We start from the raw sequence: 22,304 nt of genomic DNA, 5'->3' as shown, positions 1-22,304 counted from the left end.
CAGAAAGCCTTCAGATCTTTAATGGGCGGATGAAGAGGAAGCAGGGGGAGAGGGAAGTGTTCACAGAGAATATAGGACAAGATGCTGGTCTAGAGAGGGGCTTGGGCACATCATGGCCATAACTGCTGAAAACCAAAGATTAAGAGAAAAACTTGAAAGCAGTCAGAAAAAAATGGCACATCACATACAGGGAACAACAATTTGAATGATCATGGTCTTAACAGAAATAACGGAGGCTAGAAAACAGTGGAGCAACATCTTTAAAGTACTGAAAGAAAAAAAACTGGCAACTCAATTCTGTATCTGATGAAAATATCTTTCAAGAATGAAGATAAAATAACCTGCTTGCATCTTAGGCAGTAGTTGTATATTTAGCGTACTGATAAGAATGTGGGCTCTGGAGACAGAAACCGGCTTGGATACCTACTGTGATCATGGGTGATTTACATAAATTCTCTAAGCCTCAATTTCCTTATATATCTAAATAATGTATACTTTATTGGCATAATATCTAAACTAGTGAGTAATCATGAGGAGTAAATGAGAGAATGCTTCTTAAGCACTTAGACCTGCCTGAAATATGGTAAGTTATTTGAAAATGTTAGTTATCATTTAGTCATACATTTTTTTAAGCAAATATAGCCAATCTTTGTGGAATTTCGTAGTTTCTGTTTTCATCTGTTTGTTTCATTGTTTTTTTCCTAACTTTAGAGAGGTTGGCTATGTCTTGAAACAGGAAGAAACCACTGACAGTATTGTAAAAGAGAAGTCATTTTTGCTGCTACTTTGACTTGAGATTTAGGAAGCTCTCATTTTCGGAAAAAATAGTCTTTCTTTTTATGGATAATGCTTTCTGTTTATTTTCTGTGTTGCTTTAGGCAGAAATATAGGGCTTTTTAAAATAATTGGTTTTTATTTAAGTTGTTAGGTAAGGCAATGCCTGGTAAAAATGAACTGTTTTAGATGCCATGATAATTGAAGAAATTGCCCTTCGGATCACTAGGAAGATCTGCACTTGATCCCCAAATGTATTTTTCTTTGTACAATGTTTTTCATATTTCAGGATACTCAAAAAACCTCACCTATTAATATTTCTTTAGAAAGTTCATAGTTTTTAGAAAAGTCTGAATGGACATCATATTTTCATAGTTTTATTTTAGTTTCCTTGTCATTTTAAAAAAAAAAATTTTTTTTCTGCTTTTTCTCCCCAAATCCCTCCAGTACATAGTTGTATATTTTAGTTGTGGGTCCCTCTAGTTGTGGCATGTGGGACACTGTCTCAACATGGCTTAATGAGCAGTGCCGTGTCCGAGCCCAGGATCCGAACCGGCAAAACCCTGGGCCACAGAAACAGAGCATGTGAACTTAACCGCTAAGCCCCGGGGCCGGCCCCTCCTTGTCATTCTTCATTTGAAGACTTCTTAGGCTTCTAGAGAGTTTTCAAAATCATGATGTCATTTAAAGATAAATTTAGACCATGAATTGTGCTATTACAGTGATGTATGATGTTCTGTTATCATTCACACTACTTTCATGTTACTTCCATTGTCAGTCTACAAAACGACTAGTGTTCTACTGTTCCCACTAATTTTTTATTTTATTTTCCTTGTATTTATAGTTAAGTGGAGGGCTTTGAAGCCAGACCTGAAATACAGTCCCAAATCTGTATGACCTTATCTAAGCTATGTACTAAATTTGCACCTTAGTTTCCTCATCTCTTGTGCAGATTAAATGGGATAATCCATGTAAAACACTGTTAAGATCCAAATATTAGCTTTTACAATTATTGCGTTTAAAAAGACTTACCTGAGGTATTACCATTAATTTTATTCCTTTTTGTCTATTAATCTGCCCATCATTCATTCATTCATCGTACATTTGTTAAATAACAGGCTTTATGGCCTAGCACTGTACCACTTTTTGCCCTCTTGAAATGTATATTTTAGTTGTACTGAGTACTGTAAAAAATATTGCCTTATTTTTTCCTGCACAGATTCTAGGAGGAAAAGTTATTTGGCATGAAAGTTACTCAGTTGATCAGTTTATTAGTATGTTTTAAATTTTCACTTTTATTCAAATGAAAACATTACTAATCTTTAGTATACAGCTGTTTCATAGCAATGCTAGTCAAAATGTGGTCTGTGGACCAGTGCTGATCCATAGTGAGATAATTATAGAATTTGAGAGTAGGCTATAAATTTACCATCTCACAGTGTCTGTGGATCAAGGATCCTGATGCGATTTAACTGAGTACCTCGGGCTCGTGAGGTTGTAGTCGAGCTGTTGTCCAGGGCTGCAGTCTTATCTTGGCTGGAGGAAGATCCACTTCCAATCTAACTCACATAGGCCTCCTCTCAGGGCTGCCTCGCATGGCAGCTGGCTTCCCCAGGGTGAGTAATCCAAGAGAGAATGAGAGGATCCAAGATAGAAGTCACATTCTTTTATAACCCATTTTTGGACATGACATCTCATCACTTCTGCTTCTGCTGTATTTTATTCATAAGAAGTAAGTCAATTACACATTATGGTATTCATTTGTGGTACCTTTTTCTTGGTTTTCCTAGCATCTGTGTAGTGTATTATTAAAGGTAATTATTTTAGTAGTAATAGGAAATGCATATTTCATTTGGTGATCAAATTTTGTTTCTTAGGGTACTTGATGGTATAGAAATGAATGATTCGTATGCTGGAAGCTACTGTCAACATTTGACCAGTACAAGACATTTTCATAATGCTATATACCATGTGCAGATTTAATAACAGGGATTTAACAACCATAATCATTTACTGTCATTGGCAAGTGGTTTTGGGCAAAAAATTAACTTAGTAGGTTTTGCAAATATGCTAATGCCATTATGGTTTAAAATTCTGCAATCTGATAAATTCAAGCTCTTACCTTTAGTAAAGACAAATACATTATTTTAACCTTTTAGAAATTATAGTCACATAAGCAAGAAGCTGGATTTTAAGTCCCAAAACTAGGTTGTTTATAACTCTAAGCCTTTGAGTAAAGGAGGTAACAAGCTATGTGCTTCTAATCTCTGTTGAAGTAAATGGATGTTGTTTTCAGAGTCTGCTTGACTCCTAGCCCTTTGAGGCCTGGTCAGGAGGGTAGAGACGTTTCCAACAATTACTAGATTAGAAATCTAAAAGAAAAGTTGCACAAGGAAACCAAGGTGTGGGATTCGTTTTCCCTTTTTTAAGAAAAGGCACAGATGCATCTGCTCACCTGTGAAAGTTATGGAGTACAAGTGCATTTTTAGATTAAGGGATTAAAATTATCTGTTAATGTAAGCATTTAGCAGATATTCACATTTTTTAAATGCATGTTGTAGGGGAGGAAGACATTTCCTCTACCTGCTGTGGGTTCTTCTGGCCGGAGAACGAATTAAATTCACATGAGACAGAATAACAGGAGAAAATTAAACAAAGCTTTATAACATGTATGCATGGGAGAGGCTTAGGCAACCTGAGCAACTCGCCAAAATGGCCGAAGCTGCCACCTTAAATATCATCTTCAGCTAAGGACAAAAGAGGATGTTGGGAGTGAGGGGAGTTGATCATGGGAGATTACCACACAAGTACAGTAAACAAGAGTCAGGTTATTATGGAGATTCAAGTCTTTGCCTTCCACCTTGATAAGAGTTGATAAGAGTTTCTAGACATAAGGTCATCCTTCCTTCTTCCTGGTACAGAGAGGGAGACACCTTTACAGATGGAGATTTCCTTTACAATGTAAATATCTCTTAACAAAGGGTAAGTAAATTCTACTTTTCAAAGTTTCCTTCCTGTCTGCAGTTTTTAAAAGTAACCAGCTCAAAATATTCCTCATGTCAAAGAGACATATCTTGGGGTGGCCAATTCCAGTCCCATACAATGTTCTAAACTAGAGTTCCAGAGATTATTTTGGGAATATTCTGGGACTTAATTTAGAACCTTACTCTGAAAACTTGATTTATTCTCAGAAGTATAGTAATGTGATATATTTTTCTTTTATTTGAACACCTAATTGGCTTTATTAGGCGATTCATGAACTGGGCAGCACCTCCTCTAGCAAGCAAACAGATATTCTCAATGTGATTTTTTTACGTTAGAAGTGCATTTATTTGTCAAGCTTCATTAATATAAAGTATTTCTGCACATATCATAGACTGTAATATATGTGATTTTTAAATCAGTCATACCAAACACATATGACAGTGCATTCGTACAGTTAAGCATGATGAGATCAAATTCAACATTAGGTATTAATGTTAAAATTTCATATGTGTCAAGACTTGGTTACCTTAATATTGTACTCATTGACTTGAGGAAACTAAAATATAACTGCTTGGTACCTTGATTTGAATTTTACAATCATGGCAGTGGTAAAGCCTTAAAAGCCATGGAAAATACTCTCTTGTTGGTTCACCAAATTCCACAGGCTCCAAGGGGTGAGTGCCATTTGTTCTTTCTGACTTCTCTTAAGTTAGGTGGCATTTTGTGTGGGGAGTGGAGGGGGGGGGTGATTTTTTTCACTTGCCGTTTATTTAGTAATGAAGATTTTTGTTGTTTTTCTGTGGCTTCTCAATCAATTACATGTTCATATTCGTGACCAGGCCTGTAGGCTTGGTCACATTTTAGAGAAATGAGAATGAAAGTGAGAGGAGAGAATGCACATTTGTGGCAGGCCTACTATGTGTTTAGTGTGCTAGGGGCTCTTGCATATCCTACATTGAATTCTCAACAACCCTGGGAAGTAAGGTTTACAGAGCAGGACACCCAGATTCACAGACCTTGAAATCACATGATTTGCCCAAGATGACGCAGCTGGTTAAATTTCAGAGTTTAAATCTATATCCAGGCCTGTCTGGCTTCAAAGGGAGTACTCGTTGCACTATATTAAAATGCCTCTTGGAATGAACTGGTTTATTAGGTCTTCCCTGTGTTAAAATGAGCAGTTAGCATATTTACATCTTATTAAGGAAAAAATAGGTATCAGTAAGTCTGGACTGCTTTTCTTTTTACGGGTTAATAGCTCTCATTAACTAACATAAATCACTGATTGTATAACAGATGATAGTTTAATAAATTATTCTAGCCTAGTGTTTTGCAAGGTTTTTTTAACCCATGCTCCCTTTTACACACCTTCCTTTAATGTTATTTGAAGCTTCAAAACAAATTAAATATCACTAAAAAGAAAGCACTATTACTCCCCGCCTCCAGTTCTAGCATATAACCTGGGAAGAGAAGAGATTAGCTCAGAAATTAGAATAATTACTTTTGCTAATTCAATGTAAATTCCAGATGCTATTGTTTGTTATCAGGTGCTCTTCTATATTCTATCTCTTTAAATGTATTGTCATCACAGTGTTAATAATAGTTTACAAATGGATTGTTAATGTTTTAAAATCAAAGTCCTTTTTAACATGTGATCTTAAAAAGTCAGATTATTATGGGGGTTTTGATTTATTAGGGCAGGGGGAAGGTATGTGGGTGTGTTTTAAATCACTTTGGGTTAATCACTCCAAAAGCGCAACTTCTTGCTGATCTTTTATCCCCATATTTGGCAGATCCTGGAGTAGCATTTTCTGGATGTTTAATTTTTTGTTTCTGGTTTTCAGGCAAGTATAAGATCAGAAAGAAAACATAGCAATAATGATTTTCAGAATTCTTATGAAAACCACCTTTTAAAATTCGGCGATAGTAAACAATTGTTATCTGAAAACTGTTCGTGTAGTCTCGGAGTTGGTAACAATTTCACTATATCAGTGTTCACACAGGTATTTCTAAGGATTTAGAAGAGTCAAAGAAATGAAGGTTGCTATTTCCCTTTTCTGTAGGCTACCTGTTTATTCTCTTAGATTAGTGATAGAATACATATGAAGAAATTATGGGAGAGCTGCAGAGCATTCATAGAACAAAGATTTAAGGAAAACTTTGAGGTTTTACATAAGATTTCATTAGAAAAGTGTTATGTTGCTAAAGTGTTTTAAACTCTTGCTTATAGCTTAGAGCTATAAGAATCCTAAGAAGTCAGCAGCAGTGGATCAAGAAATAATACCAAGATTAGAACTCAGAAAAAACTGGAGGAGTTTGGCAGAGGAGGTAATTGAAAGGAACATTTTTCCAGAATAGGAAAATAATAGCTAGTAAAACTCTTTCTGACTGTATTAAATATTTTTCTTCCATCATGTAGGACATAATATAGTGATAAATAGTATGATAGCTCAGTTTCCCATTGTAGTGTAACCCTACCTTATTATCCTGGCTTCTTACGTAATTTTATATTAAAATGGTAACATTTGAGATGATAGAACTTAGAAAATTACTACAGTACCAAAATAGGTACTACAGGAGAACCTTTTTCTCCTTCTTCGAAGAACATGTGTGTTCAACTGTCTCTTAAGATTTGTGCACTTTACTACTATATATACCTCAACTAAAACAAAATTAGTCTGTTTGGTATCACTTCTCTGTAAGTAAATATTTTTGCTAACTTGATCTAGTACCCGAAGAAAGAACCTCTCAGCCTACCTCCTTCATGTTAGTGAATCAGCATCCCCAGAAACAATCAGCTTTACAAGATATAAACTTAATTTTTCACAATTGTTCAATGTCCCGAGTGTGTTTATTTCCGAATGTAAACAAAGTTTTCATTGTTAAAGAACTTGGAATACTTTTTACAAAATATGCAACTCATCATCAAAATGGGAACTTATCAGTTGAGCTTTGGGGAATTTACCTTTGAATTGATGCTTTAGTTTGTTTTGTATCAGGATATTTTTCATCCTGTACTAAAGCAGATAGTTTCAATTTATTATTCTATAAGAGTGAATTTTGCATGTCTATAGGCTTTGGTAGAGTAAGTTTTTTGACTGCATCCTGTCCCATTTTTCTTTACTGGAATGAATTAAATGAATAGAAAACTCAGGAAGGAAAAAGGCAATCAGAGAGAGTATATGCATGGTTCTCTCTTAAAGAGTAGACCCTATGTCCTTGGTGAGAACTTGAATTTTCTTTTAGCATACATCTCCTTGGTTTAGGATGTATGGGGTTACATTATTTTTGTTATTTCTTTCAGTGATACGTATAAATTTAGAAATCTTTCAAATAATCCAGTCTGAAATAATTTTGAAATTTTCGTACATCTTATTTGCAAAGATATTAAAAGCTAAAGCTAAAAATACACTTGCAGCTGTGCTTTCATTCCCATGATATACAAATTGTGGGTACATTTTGAGTGTATGTGTTCATGTAGGTATGTAAAATAATTAGAGAGAAACATAAAATAATATGTTAAAAATCTAAGAGTTGTGATTTTTTTATTTTCTTGAAAATTTAAACAATATTTTTACAATAAATGAAAATGAAAAAGGAAATTTTTAAGTCAGGCATTAATTTGAAAATTACTACTTTAAAATTAGGGTAATATTCTTAATTTAACTCATTGCATTTAAATTTAGATAGTAAAAGGACATTTAATCATGGTCTGAAGTTTTGTGCTTAATCTGTTCGAACAAACATATTAAATATTTGAACATTTGGGGAATTTAAAAATACTGTTTGTTTTTAAGACATATAAGGGTTTTCTGGGGGGTCGTTATTGGATTTGGTTACTTATAGTATATTAGAAATAGGAAGCAAGCTCCACCTAGGAACTTACTATGGTCTAGTTTTCCCTCTTTCTCCTCTCCCCCTCCCTTCCCCTCCCACTCCTCTCCCTCTCTCATTACCCTTTAGTATATTTTGCATGTTGTCTAACAGATTAATTCCTGGTGACTTTGGTCAATATGCTAAGCACTTATGATATTGTGTACATAGTTTTATGTGCTTTTTATAGGTAGGAGGAACCCTACCACACTAAAACTTCTTCCTTAGAATTTCCTCTGAAAAATTCTAATTTTCCGTCCTTACTACCACCAAGAACAGTTGGTCTTATGTATTTTAAGTGGTAACCGGAATAGTCAGTGGTAGAATCAGACTGAGAAGAATTTGAATATTTTCAGAGAAAATGTGCTTTTAAACCAGTGTGCTAAACCACAAGAACCCAGAGTTCTTTCCTTTGAGTTGTACATTACTGTTTGTGCTTCTGAGTTGAAGTGAAGCAGACTCTGTTCTGTAATATCAAGCCGTAAAAATGTCTGACCATTTTCTTTTTCAAAAAAATGTTTGTTTATAAAGTCACAATTAGATCCATTCACAGGCTTGTGACTTCATAAATGATAGTGCATAGTAATCAGGACAAATACTTCTTTGGAAGCAAAACAAGTAAAATTCATCTATATGTTCTGTGAAGTTGGGCTTTTTCTTAAGGATGCTTACAGTGTGCCCTGTTTCCTTATGCAGTCTCTTTATCTTGGAGAGAAGAAAAGTGAGACTAGCGATCGTCACAGCTCTGGAAATTTGGCTTAATTTTAATAATAATGAAACTATTGATTGAGAGTTTATCATGTACCAGACACCATATGAGGCATTTACATTATATGCTGCCCCCACAAAGCAATTGGAAGTAATATTACATCTCACTTCCCCAGAAAATATGGGAAATCATCATACTTTGTGATCGTCTCTGCTAGGAACTCCCCCTTTCAATTTATGGATTTCTAGATAGACTCAGTAAGAACTAATGGGAAGAACAGAGATAACCAGGACTAACAAAGAGATTGTAGAAATTTGAAAATAATAGAAATACCAATAACAACAAAGCAGACTCACCACAGTGACGTGAGTAGTACCAAAAGGAACTCAGAGAGATCCAAGGATCCTAAAACTTAGTATGTTGTTTATTACTTTTCTCCAATAATTTTTCTTACACTTAAATATAATTGGAAAGTATTTAATCAAAGAAATTAAATTTAACCAAACTATTTAATTTCCCAAAGAATAAATATGAGCTAGAATCTTTTGAATATTAGTGGAGCCAGCAAGCATTCTCATATGTAAATTCAAAGTACTCTTATATTCTAATACAAGTCCCAAGAGCTTTAATAAACCAACTTAACCATTAAATGTCTTAGGAAAATAAAGTTTATAAAATTGGAGGTTATTTAGCTCATATAGTTGTCCTTACATATTTAATGGTCAAATAAGGAAAAAATACAGATATTTTAAAATTATTAACTTCAGAAAAGTAGTTTTTCTCCCCAGTTTTTAATGTGATTATGTGACCTTGCAATGTGAATAAAAGAGTGAGAAAATGATATAAACTGAGTTCGGTCATCGAATAAGTATTTATTGAGCACCTGCAGTGTGCCAAGTACTGTTTGAAGCATTTGGGATACATCAGTGAAATAAAAAGTTCCCTGCCCTCTTGGAGCTTACGTTTTCACAGGGGAGTTGGACAGTAAACATCATAAGTAAGTGAACTTATATACACATCTTCCTCAACTTACGATGGGGTTACATCCCAATAAATCCAGTGTAAGTTGAAAATATCATTAAGTCAAAAATGCACTTAATAACCTAGTGAACGTGACAGTTGAGCATAGCCTACCTTAACTGTGAAAATGTGCTCAGAACACTTACATTAGCCTACAGTTGGGCAAAATCATCTGACACAAAGCCTGTCTTATAATAAAGTGTTGAACAGCTCGTGTAATTGATTGAATACTGTTCTGAAAGTGAAAACAGAATGGTTGAGTGTGTGGGTTGTTGACCCTCATGATCCTGTGGCCGACTGGGAGCTGCAGCTCCCTGCCCAGCGTTGTGAGACAGGATCCTACTGTGTATCACTAGACTGGGAAAAGATCAAAGTTCGAAATTTGAAGTATGATTTCTACTGAATGTGTATGGCTTTCACACCATGGTAAAGTAAAAAAATCATTGGGGACGTATTATGTTAGGAAATGCTAAAGACTATGAGAAACAATGGAGCACTGGGAAGAGGGCGTGAGAGGGGTAATCAGGCTGCAATTTTAAATCAAGAGGTCAGGGTAGGCCGTCATGGAGAAGATGACATTTAAGCAAAGACTTGAAGGAGATAAGTAAGGTTAGTCAAGAGGATATCCGGTGGAAGAACCCTCTAGGAGAAAGGAACAGCCAGTGCAAAAGGCCTCAAGGTTAGAGTGTACCTAGAGACTTGAGGAAGGGCAAAGAGACCATTATGGCTGGAGAGTTGTGAGCGAGGGGGAGAGTATTAGAGTGTGAGGGTAGACAGGAAACAGGTAGCTGCGATCCAGATGCTGTAAGGACTTTGGGTTTTATTCTGGAGTGAGATGGGGTGCCAGTGTACGGTTTTCAGCAGAGGAGCGACGTGACTAACTTGTGATTTAAAGGAATCAGTTGGGCTACTATGTTGATAATTGACTGTAGGAGGGCAAGGGCAGAAACAGAGACTATTTAAGAGGCTATCGCAATAATCCAGGCAAGAGATGATGGTGGTTCAGACTAGAGTGAAAGCTAGAGTGACAGTAGTGAGAAGTGGTTACATTCAGGGTCCATTTTGAAAGCAGAGCCCGTAGGATTTCCTGACGTTTTGGATGTGGGGTATGTGAGAAAGAGGGGCGTTAGGAATCTCCTCAAGTTTATTTGCTTGAGCAACTGGAAGGGATCAGGGTTGCCCTCAGCTGAGATGAAGGAAGGCTGCAAGTAGGGCTGGTTTGGGGGATGACGGCACATGAGAAGCTCAGTTCTAGACCTGTTAACTTCAAGATGTCAGGCAGGCGTTTGGACTGGAGCTCTAACTTGGAAGTCACTGGCCTGTAAATGATAGTAAACCTGTACTCATGAAACTGGACAGAAGTTGCCTGGTAATTGGGCATCAACAAGGCAGGAAGGTAGCTGAAAGTTAACTTACCTGTCTCACAACTTTGATGGTGCCCGCATTGCTGATAGCCCAGTTCTTCTCACCCAAAACCAGTTCTCAAGAGTTTGGGGCCTAAGTAATATGACATGTGTGAAGTAGTAAGCATTCAAAAAACGTTTCTTTTCCTCTCATACATTTCACCATTTAAAAGGCAGGGCAGCTTACATGGAGGATGTCTGCATGTAGCCTCTTCACCCTTCAGAAATGTTGGTTTGGGGAAATTAGGAATGAATTACATTCACCTGTTTTTCTAGAAAATGACAAGTAGTTGATTACTAAAGCATAAGGCAAAATATAGGGTAATATTAGGCTAAATGTGATAGTTGAAGAGAAAAAAAATTAAATGATAACATAAAACCAGCCCATATTCCCTTGAGCATTGACTGAGAAGCAACATCACCAGTGGTTCCTATACTTGCGGGCACATTGGAATTACCTGGGCCTTGCTGAAAAATACTGATAACTGGCTCCCAGATGTTCTGATTTGTTTGGTATGGGGTGCAACCTGGGCATAGGAGTTTTAGAATTTCTGCAGGTGGGGCTAATGTGCAGCCAAGTTTGAGAACTACTGTGATGTACACTATTTTTTTCTAATGGAACTATCACTAATAATGAGAATATTCAAATTCCCTTTCTTAATTTTTTTTTATTCTTTGCTCGTGCCAAAAATGGAAACAGTATTAAGAAAAGGTTCTCTTGAGGGAATCATGCTGAGTAAAATAAGTCAGACGGAGAAAGACAAATATTGTATGATCTCACTTATGTGTGGAATCTATAAAAAACCCCAAATTCATAGAGAGAGAATAGATTGGTGGTTGCAGGGTGGAGGGGGTGCAAAATGGTTGAAGGTGGTCAAAAGGTACAAACTTCCAGTTATAAAATAAATAAGTCATGGTACAGCATGGTGACTATAGTTAGTAATACTGTATTGTATACTTTAAAGTTGCTACGAGAATAGAACTTAAAAGTTCTCATCACAAGAAAAAGAAATTATAACTATGTGTGGTGATAGATGTTACCTAGAAAACATATTTAAAAATAGTTCCTCAAGGCAGAGTAAATGAGCTCTAAATCATGCAAATGAGAAATCAGTGTCATAATTTGTTGTAGATTCATAGCAGCTGTTCACCTGACCATTTATTTGTAGCATAAGTGAACCTCAAATTGGAGACAGCTGTGATGTCATGGTAGCTGCATTAGACTTGAAGTATGAAGACGTGGATTAAAATCCCAGTTCTTTCGCTTGTTGCTAGACTTAGGGTGGGCAATGCATTTAACCTTCCTGAAATTCCAATTTCTTTCTCCCTAACATGAGAATAACCAAAGCAATTTTGCATGGTTGTTATAAGTATTTGTAAAAGTGAATGTCTGTGAAGGTAAATTATAAAGAACTATATAAAGATATTAAAGAATTATTATTTGAAAGGATTTTTCTTAACCTTAGAAGTGGCGACCTTGTAAAATGCAATAATTTCCTGGAAGTGAATAGATTGGTTTTTTTCCCCCATGTTCTTTTCACTGCCTTGAGAATGGAACTCTGCATATGGTAGATAATAAGTGCTACTGAACTTAACATGTTTAGTAGAGAGAGTATTATTTTGTATCTATTTCCTATATAGTGTATTAATATGGGAAAAACATGAACTTTGGACTCAGACCTGGGTTTCAACACTGATGGCGTCACTTGTTAGCAAATTTGTGTCATGTTCTAAGAGTCAGGTGTCTTTTCTCTGTATTGGGGATCGTAATGGATCCCTTCCAGGGCTGCTGTGTGAGTTTCAAGGGTAGAGCACCAGGCATAGTGGTGGGCGCAGAGCTGGCAGGAAAGGTTCGTTCCTTTCTTCCCTCTAGGAGAACAGTAATCTTGGGGTAGTAATTGTAAAATCTGAGTAATAATAATTTCTCAATACCTAAAAAATCTCAACTGTTACTCTTTATTTGTTTTGCTGATTTCTATATCATTTTAACAAGTGTCTACCTCCTCCTCCAGGAACACTTTGAAAAGTAGTGTTTATTTTGTGTGCTTTTTCAGATAATAAAAAAAGCCCTTTTAACTTTAAGTTTACACCATGGATAGCACAAAGGAGAAGAATGAAAATTACAAAGATGACCTCCTGCTTAGGATGGGGCTTAATGATAATAAAGCTGGAATGGAAGGATTAGACAAAGAAAAAATTAACAAAATTATAATGGAAGCCACAAAGGTATGTTTCTTGTTTCTTTCAGTATCTTTAATTGACTAACTCTTTAACTTTCTGTTTAAAAGAAAAATAAGTTTTGAATATCCCTTTTATTGTAATTTTTAATATTTTAGTATATAATATTGTTAAGCTCGAATGGGTATGGGATAATCTCCCTTCTGTTCTGTCGCTCTTGCCAGTTTTCTACATCACATGCACATAACATGCCTGTAAGAGCAAAATAAGAGCAAGAATAATGTTCTTTTTCACCCTTTTTCAATCCTAATGGGAGAATACTATAATTACTGTGCTTTTTGTTTTTGTTTCAATTAATGTAGCTTGGAAGTCTTTCTGTATAAGTAATTAAAGATCTTCACTCTTTTTCATGCCTGCGTGTGTGGATATAATTTATTGAACCTGTCAGAATCCTTATTGATGGACATATAAATCATTTCGAGTATTTTGGTTTTACAAACAGTACTACACTGAATAACCTTGTATTTCATAACTTTACCTGTGTGCAGGTATAAGCTTAGGAGGGGTTCCTAGAAGTGGAATTATTCCACCAAATGCAGATAGCACGCAATTGTTATGAATTGCCCAGTTGCCCTCCATAGTGGTTGTATCAGTTTCCATTTCCACTGTCAATATTACCATGCTGCAACTGTGCCAACACAGTGTGTTACTAAACTTTTGGATGTGCCAATCTACAGTAACGTAGTGTAGCATTAACTTGCATTTTGATTATGAAAAGTGCAATTGTACATCTTTTCATATGTTTAAAAACTACTTTTCTTTTTTTATGAACCATCTCTTCTTATTCTTTGCATAATTTTCCATTGGATTATTGTTTATCTTTTGACTTTGCCTATGGTAGTTTCTTCTGTGCAGAGGTTTTGGTTTGTTTTTTTATGTAATTGAATTAGGCGGCTGCATAATGGTTTTCTCCAAGGTCATAAAAGAATTCTTTAATGGTTTTTTTCTACCACTTTTTTGGTTTCATTTATATATTATTAAATATCCGTGCAGAAAGGTGTAAAATTTAAGAGAATACCCTTATTCTTAGGAAATGCATGCTGATATCCACAATTAACTTTCAAATGGTTTAGCCAAAAAGTTAGGGAGTGTGTGTGTGTATTTGCTCACGTGCCTAACATGTATGTAGGAATTGGGCTATGTGTATGTGCATACGTAGGAGTTGGGAGAGAAAACGAAGGTAGCAGGATATTAACAATTGGTGAATCTAGGTGAGGACCTATAGGTTTTAATTGCACTGTTATTTCAACTTTTGAAGATTTGGCAATTCCAAAATAAAAAGTTGAGGGAACAATAATTTCTTAAGTATATATTTGAATGTAGATACAATTTTAAAAGTAAAAGAGAACTGAGAGATGAAATAAGCAAATATAGCGTATGGACTCTGATCGGATCCTGGTATGAACAAATACACTTGGAACATTTAGGGGAATTTGAATATGGAGAGGGTACTAGATAATATTAAGGAATTACTATTTATTTTATTAGCTGTGAAAATGTTATTATCATTACATGAGAAAATGGGCTTACTTTTAAAGATGTATACTAAAGTACTCTATGGAGTAGCCAAATGTCATAATATCTGCAATTTACTTTAAACCACTTCACTTAAAAAATCACAGAAGGAAATATAGCAAAATGTTAACAGTTGTTAAATCTCAGCGATAGTTTTATATATGTGTTTATTATACTAATCTATTTTTGTTTTAGAGGTTTTTTTGAAATTTTAAAAAAGAAGAAGAAAAGAGTAATCCTATGAGCCTAGTTTTCAGGTTAAGCAATAGAATATTTAAGTTATCCTACATGTCCCTGTCTTCCCTCTCTCTTCTCTGTGTCCCAGTACCATTTATTAAATAGTCCATCCTTTTCCTGCTGAGTTGCAGTGCTGTCTCCTGTTCTGCTGGATTATTTGTTCTTGTACAACATGATCTTAATTATAATAAGTCTTGATATCTGCTAGAACAAGGTTTTTCTTTCCTCTTTGTTCTTTTTCAAGAGTATCTTGGGTATTCTTGAATCTTTGCTCTTCCATTTAAATTTTATATGATATATATATCAATCATAGGAAAAATGTATAACCATGTATCATATAATTGATATATATCATATAATGTATAGATCAATCATATAAAATATATATGTTATATATTGAAATATTTATGTATTTTATATAATATATTCCTCTAGTGTGGGGGGATTATCATAAATGATATCTTTTTTAAATTGAAATTTTCTAATTGTTGCTGCTCCATTTAGTGCAATTTACTTTTTAAAACTTTTATCAGAAAATTTTAAGCATTCACACAATTAGAGTGAATAGTAACTTGAATCCCTGGATAATCGTCATCCAGCATCGACAGTTAACAACATTTTTGCAAATATTGTTTTGTCTATCTCACTTCTCTCTCCCTACGGAATTTTGGACGTGGAGGGTGAAGTGTTTTAAAACAAATGCCAATAAACAGAACAAATTTCTAGAAATTCACAGTTTTCCAAAACTGACTCAAGAAAGTATGGAAAATCTAAATAGGCCTATAACAAGAAAAGAAATTAATAATTAAAAATATCCCCCCACCCCTAAAAACCAGTTTAAGATGGCTTCACTGGTGAATTTTATGTGACATTTAAAGAAAAAATAATACCAATACTCCATAAGCTCTTCCAGAAAATGAAGAAGGATGGAACACTTCCCAACTCATTCTATGAGGCCAGTATCATTTTGATACCAAAGCCAGACAAGCATAAGATTATAGAGCATTGTAAATGTAAAAGCCCTCCACAAAATATTAGCAAACTGAATCCAACAATATACAAAAAAGATTATATACCATGATCAAGTGGAATTTATCCTAGGAATGCAGGGTTTCTTAGATACAACACCAAAAGCACAGTCAACACGAGAAAAAGTTGACAAATCAGACCTCATGAGATTTCAAAATGTTTGCACTTCAAAAGACACTGTTAAAAAATAAGAAGATAAGCAACATATTAAATATTTGCAAAACATGCATCTGATAAAGGACTTACATCCAGAATATACCAAGAATTCTTACAACTCATTACGAAGAAGACAAACAACCCAATCAAAAAATGGGCAAAAGATATCAATAGACATTTCACTAAAGAAGATATAAGAATGGCTCATAAAGCACATCAAAAGGTGTCCAACATCATTAGTCACTGGAGAAATGCAAATTAAAACCACAATGAGATGTCATTCACACTATTATAGCCTAGAATGGCTATAATAAATAAGACAGGTAATAACAACCTTAGACAAGGATGTGGAGAAATTGGAACCCTCATACATTGCTGGTGGGATTGTAAAATGGTTCAGCCACTTTGCAAAACAGTCTGGCAGTTCCTCAAAAGGTTTAGCATGGAGTTAACCATATGACGCAGAGATTCCACTCCTAGGTACATACCCAAGGAAAATGAAAACATATGTCCACACAAAAACATGTACACAAATGTTCATCGCAGCATTTTTCATAATAGCTGCAAAGTAGGCATAAATGTGCATCAGCTTGATGAATGGATAGATATTATGTTCAGTGAGGGAATGATGGGTAATTTTCTAAAATTTATTTTCTAAATTTCCTTTAATGACTAACATCAAATTCTTAAAAATACTTTTTAAGTAGAAGTGAAGGAGGTAACTGATGACCCAACTGACTAAGGCCTTGGATATGGCCCACAGATCCTGCCTAGGACACATTTTCTGAGTGCAGATCTGTCCTCAGAGATTTTGTACTGTGCTGAGTACCATGATCCTATGCTGTAGGTAACTATAAATTCGTTTTACAGATAAAGAAACTGAGACATAGAAAGATTAGGTAATTTTGGAGTCATCGACTAGTAGGTAGTGGAGCTGAGTTTTGAATTCAGTCGTTCTGATTCTAGAGTCTGTACTCTTAGCTACCAGGTTATATACAGCAATGCTTTCTGTATGCTTTGTTTTGTTTTCCTGCATAGGGGTCCAGATTTTATGGAAATGAGCTCAAGAAAGAAAAGCAAGTCAACCGACGGATTGAGAATATGATGCAACAAAAAGCTCAAATCACCAGCCAGCAGCTAAGGAAAGCACAATTACAGGTATTAATTCAGTTAAGTGGAAGCTAAGTAAAGTGGAAGCTGGTAGAATAGTAATTGACAGTTAAAATGCATCATGATCAAGTCATAACTGAAAACAAAGTGAAAGGTAAATGTTCCTTATTTTGTAAAGCATAAAAATTTAACAGATGCACATACTCTGGTCTATTAAACGTTGGTCTACTCTTACAGAAAGACTTCACACCTACTAGACATTATTACCTCCATTATACAGAAAAGTAAATGGAGCCTTAATTAGGTTAAGTGACTTGCCTAGCTTCATATGATAGGTAGTTGGCAGAGCTAGGATTTAATCCAAAGTTTATATTCTTTTTATTATATATGTGCTTTGCAGCTAGAAAAGGCCACAAGATAAATGTGACATCTTTTCTGCAATGCTGATTTTGCAAAAAAGATTTGGGGGAACAAGTTAATAATTAAATTAGTATGTAATTTAAAACAGAATTGTGTTATAGTACAACAAAAAGTCACATATAGGGTAGAATGCCAAATGTGCATGAATTTTTAAGATAAAACAGAAGCCTTCTAAAAATTTGGGGGCTTTTGGCTTCTCTAGCTTCTTCAGGGAGTAAATACTCAGTTTCCTCTGGTAGTAAAAGTTCTTTCAGGAGAAAAGTTTAAGCAGAGCCAAGCTACAGGGCGTCATGTGGTAGACAGAGAACTCAAAGCAGTCAAGGTTCTGCTAGTACAACTAAGGTTTACTTTTAAAGACAGCTTTACTCTCTAGCCAAATCTTGTTCAATTTAACAAAGCACTTTAGGCTATAACATAATGATAAAATTATGATATTAATCTACTGTGTTACAAAATGCTTTTTGTGATAGAGTTTAGAGATTATAAATTTTATGTTTTCTTTACCAAACTATAATGTGTCCTTTTTTTTTTTTTTTTTTTTTTGATAAATGCTGTCTGAGAGCACAAGCTAATTTTTAATCTTCTGTGTTAACTGGTCTGCTATCATGACAAGATGATTTGTCTGTCAAATCATCGCTTTTAATGCTTCATAGCATTCCACTGTATGGAGGTCTGTACCACAATTTATGTACCTTTCTCCCACCTTGGTTCCAGTCTTTTTTATACACAATCTTGTGATGATCATTCTTGTTCATATCTCTTTTCACTCATGTCCTGTTATTTTCACCAAAGATTGTACCATTTTACATTTTCAAGATGAGTGCTGATTTCTTCACTTACTTATTTAAAACTAGGTTTTATCAATATTTTAGTTTTTGCTGATACAGTGTCCAAAATATTTAATGGTGGTTTTAATTTGCCCTCCTTTGATTATGACAGAATGTCTTTTCACATGTTAGCCATAAATATTTCCTTCTTGTGGAAGTTTCCTCTTTTATTCTTTGTTAGGATATAGGCTAAGTAGCTGGCACAAGAGACTCAAAAATATAACAGTTCATGGGCCGGCCCCGTGGCCGAGTAGTTAAGTTCGCACGCTCCGCTGCAGGCGGCCCACTGTTTCGTCAGTTCGAATCCCGGGCTGGGACATGGTACCGCTCATCAAGCCATGCTGAGGCGGCGTCCCACATGCCACAACTAGAAGGACCCACAACTAAGAATATACAACTATGTACCAGGGGGCTTTGGGGAGAAAAAGGAAAAAAATAAAATCTTAAAAAAATATGTATATATAACAGTTCAAAAGATAAGAGTTTCTTTCTTTCTCACACAATAGGTAAGTAGTTTCAGCTGGTGGGGTGGGTCTGCTCACCAGAGTAATTTAGAGACTCAGGTTCTCCACCGTGTTGTTCCATCGTCACCTAGTGTTATCCTTACTTGGACTGACAAAACTGGATTACCACCAGTCCACGTTCCAGCTGCTAGTAAGGAAGAAGGAACAAGGAAAGAAATCAAAGGCGAGTAATTTGCTATTAAACATGTGAAAAAGAAGTTGCACACATTACTTAAGGTCACATTCTTTTGGCAAGAATTTAAGTTTCGTGGCCACACCTAACTGCGAGAGAAACTGTAAAATATGTTCTCTAGCTGGGTGGCCAGCTAGAAATCTCTTACTGGGGAAGGAAGAGAGGATGCATTTGGGGTTCTTCCAGCAGTCCAAAGCAATCTCCTTTGCCCTCATTTCTAGAGGAGTTTCTATCTTTTTCTCTTCATTTATAGATCTTATCATATATTAAGGATTTTTTTTTTCTCAGGATTTTTTTTTTCTCAGCCATTTATTGTAAATATTTTTACAATATGTTTTTTGTCTTCTAATTAGGCAGGGGTGTTTTCCTATATAGTTTTAAATGTTTATGTAATCAAATTCAGCAGTATTAAAAAATTTTTTTCTTGATTTTGCTATTGTACATAGAAAGTTATTCCTTACAACCAAGCCTATATGTTCTTTTAATATTTTTTCTTTTTTTTTTTTTTTGAGGAAGATTAGCCCTGAGCTAACATGTGCTACCAATCTTCCTCTTTTTGCTGAGGAAGACTGGCCCTGAGCTCACATCCATGCCCATCTTCCTCCACTTTATATGTGGGACGCCTACCATAGCATGGCTTGCCAAGCAGTGCCATGTTCGAACCACAGGCCGCCGAAGCAGAATGTGTGCACTTAACCGCTGCACCACTGGGCCGGACCCTCTTTTAGTATTTTTAAAGATTTTGTTATATTCAAATATATAGGCCATTTGGAAGTTTTTTGACTTAAGGTGTGACGTATTTTTTCTTAAATGGTGAGTATTATATTTTCCCTAAATGGTATTATTTTCCCTAAATTGTGATTCACTTGTCTCAACACCATTTATTGAATCATGAGTCCTTTCTCCACTGAATTGAAATGAGACGCTTCGATATACTAAATTCTCATTGTACTTGGATTTGTTTCTGCACTCTCTCTTCTAATCAATTGAATCTTTTCCTCTATCAGTACTATGCAGTTTTAATTACTGAATGATAATATAGTTTAATATCCTCCTTCATTACTATTCTTTAAAAAGAATTTTTTTTATCATGCATGGTTTCTTTCAAATAAATTTAAGCATCATTTTGTAACTGCCAAAAGAGGCCTTCTACTCGCCACAAAGACAAGCCAACAGTCCAGCGGCAAGGTGGTAGGAGAGAAAGGGTCTTTTTATTATAGCTTGCTGGCAAGGGGGAAGATGGCGGATTAGTGTCCTAAAGAAACATCTTAAAACTAAAATATTTTGAAGGAATTATATAGAGCAAATGGGCTGAAGCGGGTGGTGGGGCGGGTCACGGGGTGTTGACTGTCTGGTGTGTCGTTCTGGAGACTCCAGATCATCCCTTCCTCTTGTCCCTGGTGATGGATACCAGTGGAAGCCTTTCTCCTGGAGGTCGTTACATCCCTGGGAAAACTTAGAGGACAAAGTTATTGCTGTATCAAAATAGAGAGGTCTAAGTATAAGCCAAGACTACGAAAATAGCAGAGCATGCACATTTCTCACAAGCAGGTGTGTACTTATCTAGGCTACGTGCAAACTAGAATATTGCTGACAAGGATGGGGGGGTGTCTTGTGCATTGAGGTCATTTACAGTCCTAACATTTCCCCTCTATAAGCTGGGAATGTAACCTGTGTTAGATTCCCTTATGCTAACCTACGGTAACCATGGGCTGTATTTATCTTAGCTTTCAGGTGACACTAGCAATTTCATCAAGTTAAAAAAAAATTCCATTCTGTCCGCAATAACATTGTTTTTAAATTGGTATTAATGCTTAGGCAATTTACTTTCTGCACTTCTTTTTGGCAAGTTTTATTGATGTATAGTTTACAAACATTTTTAATAAAGTCTTAAAGCTATGTACATATGAACAGTGCTGTGTAACAACTTTTTACTATTCATACTGCTGCTATTCGTGAGTATTTTTAAAGCTCATATCCTTAAATATGCTAATAATCTGAAGGAATAGAAAATACCTTACATTGTGTAGCAGAACTTCAGATTTTGTTAGTTTTAGTTGACTATGTCATGGGAGGCTCTCTGGCATTTTTGCAAGGGGAATGGCAGGAAATGTGTTTTATGTTGATTGTTAAATTGTTTCATTTGTTGAGCTTCCTTTAGAAGAAGTTGTATAAATGGGAGGGGATTGAGGAAGTCCTAAGGAGTCTAGAATATCTGAGAAAACAGAGTTTTTCCTGGGAAGTGTGTTTCTATTTTAGAGTCATAAAAGTTCCAAATAGTAGATTTTATTATGTATGATAAGATGGTATGAACTATTGCTAGTCAAGCTGAGGTAAGGAACTCTGTAGGCGTGAACTCCCATGATGTTTATTCAGAACTTCAGCAAGCAGTATACCTCACCCCATCCCTCCTCATTAGACTTCTTAAAGGCACAAGCCTTTCTGTAGCTGCCAAAACATTTTGTTACAACATGAGTTCATAAATTGAATAGGCAAAGATCCATGTTATATTAAAGGCAACTGCAAAGCAAACAAACCAGTGCATTTTGACCATTTTAACAATTGATTTTGTGAACTCAGATTTACTCAGCAATTTTTAGGGTAATACTAAGTCAAGAAAATGAGAAGCAGTATTTCTGAAATAGTCTCCTAAATGTAATCGAAAAAGGGGATTTTTTTTTTTTTTTTGAGGAAGATTACCCCTGAGCTAATATCCACTGCCAATCCTCCTCTTTTTGCTGAGGAAGACTGGACCCGAGCTAACATCCATGCCCATCTTCCTCTACTTTCTATGTGGGATGCCTGCCACAGCATGGCTTGATAAGCGGTGCATAGGTCCGTGCCTGGGATCCAAACCGGTGAACCCCAAGCCGCCAAAGCAGAGCACCCGAACTTAACCACTATACCACTGGGCTGGCCCTTGAAAAAGGAGATTTTAAAAAAGTAAATAGGACATAATGTGGATGTAAAATACACCATTCAAGTTTGGTTTGAGCTTATTTCAATGTTAAGGACTTTTTAAAATCTATTTTAGAGAAGCATCATAAAATAATGGAAAGAGCACAGGCTTTGGAGTAACCTGGTTTCAAGGCTGGTTCTAACATTTAACAGCTGTATGATTTAGGGCAAATTACTTAATCTTACTCACCTTTAGTTTCCTCATCTATAAATGAGAATAATAATTATTATCTCAGAATTATTTTGACCTTTAAATGAGTTAACATAAGAAGCACTTAGCATGTTATATGACACATATAATATACTCAGTAACGTCACTTCTACTTTTAAAATTATAGGTTGATATCAAGTCCT

The 22,304-nt window shown here is 35.5% G+C and overlaps 1 protein-coding gene across 2 annotated transcripts in view; it reads left to right on the top strand.

Annotated features, from left to right (window-relative positions):
• POLK (DNA polymerase kappa) overlaps nucleotides 1-22,304 on the top strand; it is a 65,098-nt gene that overhangs the window by 13,105 nt on the left and 29,689 nt on the right. The window contains exons 2-4 of one of the 2 annotated variants that reach the window (XM_070517928.1): nucleotides 12,819-12,990; nucleotides 16,978-17,097; nucleotides 18,892-18,983. Coding sequence is in view for 1 of the 2 variants with exons in the window: in XM_014830028.3 (XP_014685514.2) it covers nucleotides 12,856-12,990; nucleotides 16,978-17,097 (255 nt within the window). In the remaining variant the exon portion in view is untranslated. The remainder of the gene's footprint in view (nucleotides 1-12,818; nucleotides 12,991-16,977; nucleotides 17,098-18,891; nucleotides 18,984-22,304) is intronic. The other variant, XM_014830028.3, reaches the window with a different exon arrangement.

Source organism: Equus asinus, chromosome 9 (genome assembly GCF_041296235.1).
Source record: "Equus asinus isolate D_3611 breed Donkey chromosome 9, EquAss-T2T_v2, whole genome shotgun sequence".
Classification (NCBI taxonomy): Eukaryota; Metazoa; Chordata; class Mammalia; order Perissodactyla; family Equidae; genus Equus; species Equus asinus.
This window is presented reverse-complemented; position numbering and strand designations above follow the sequence as displayed.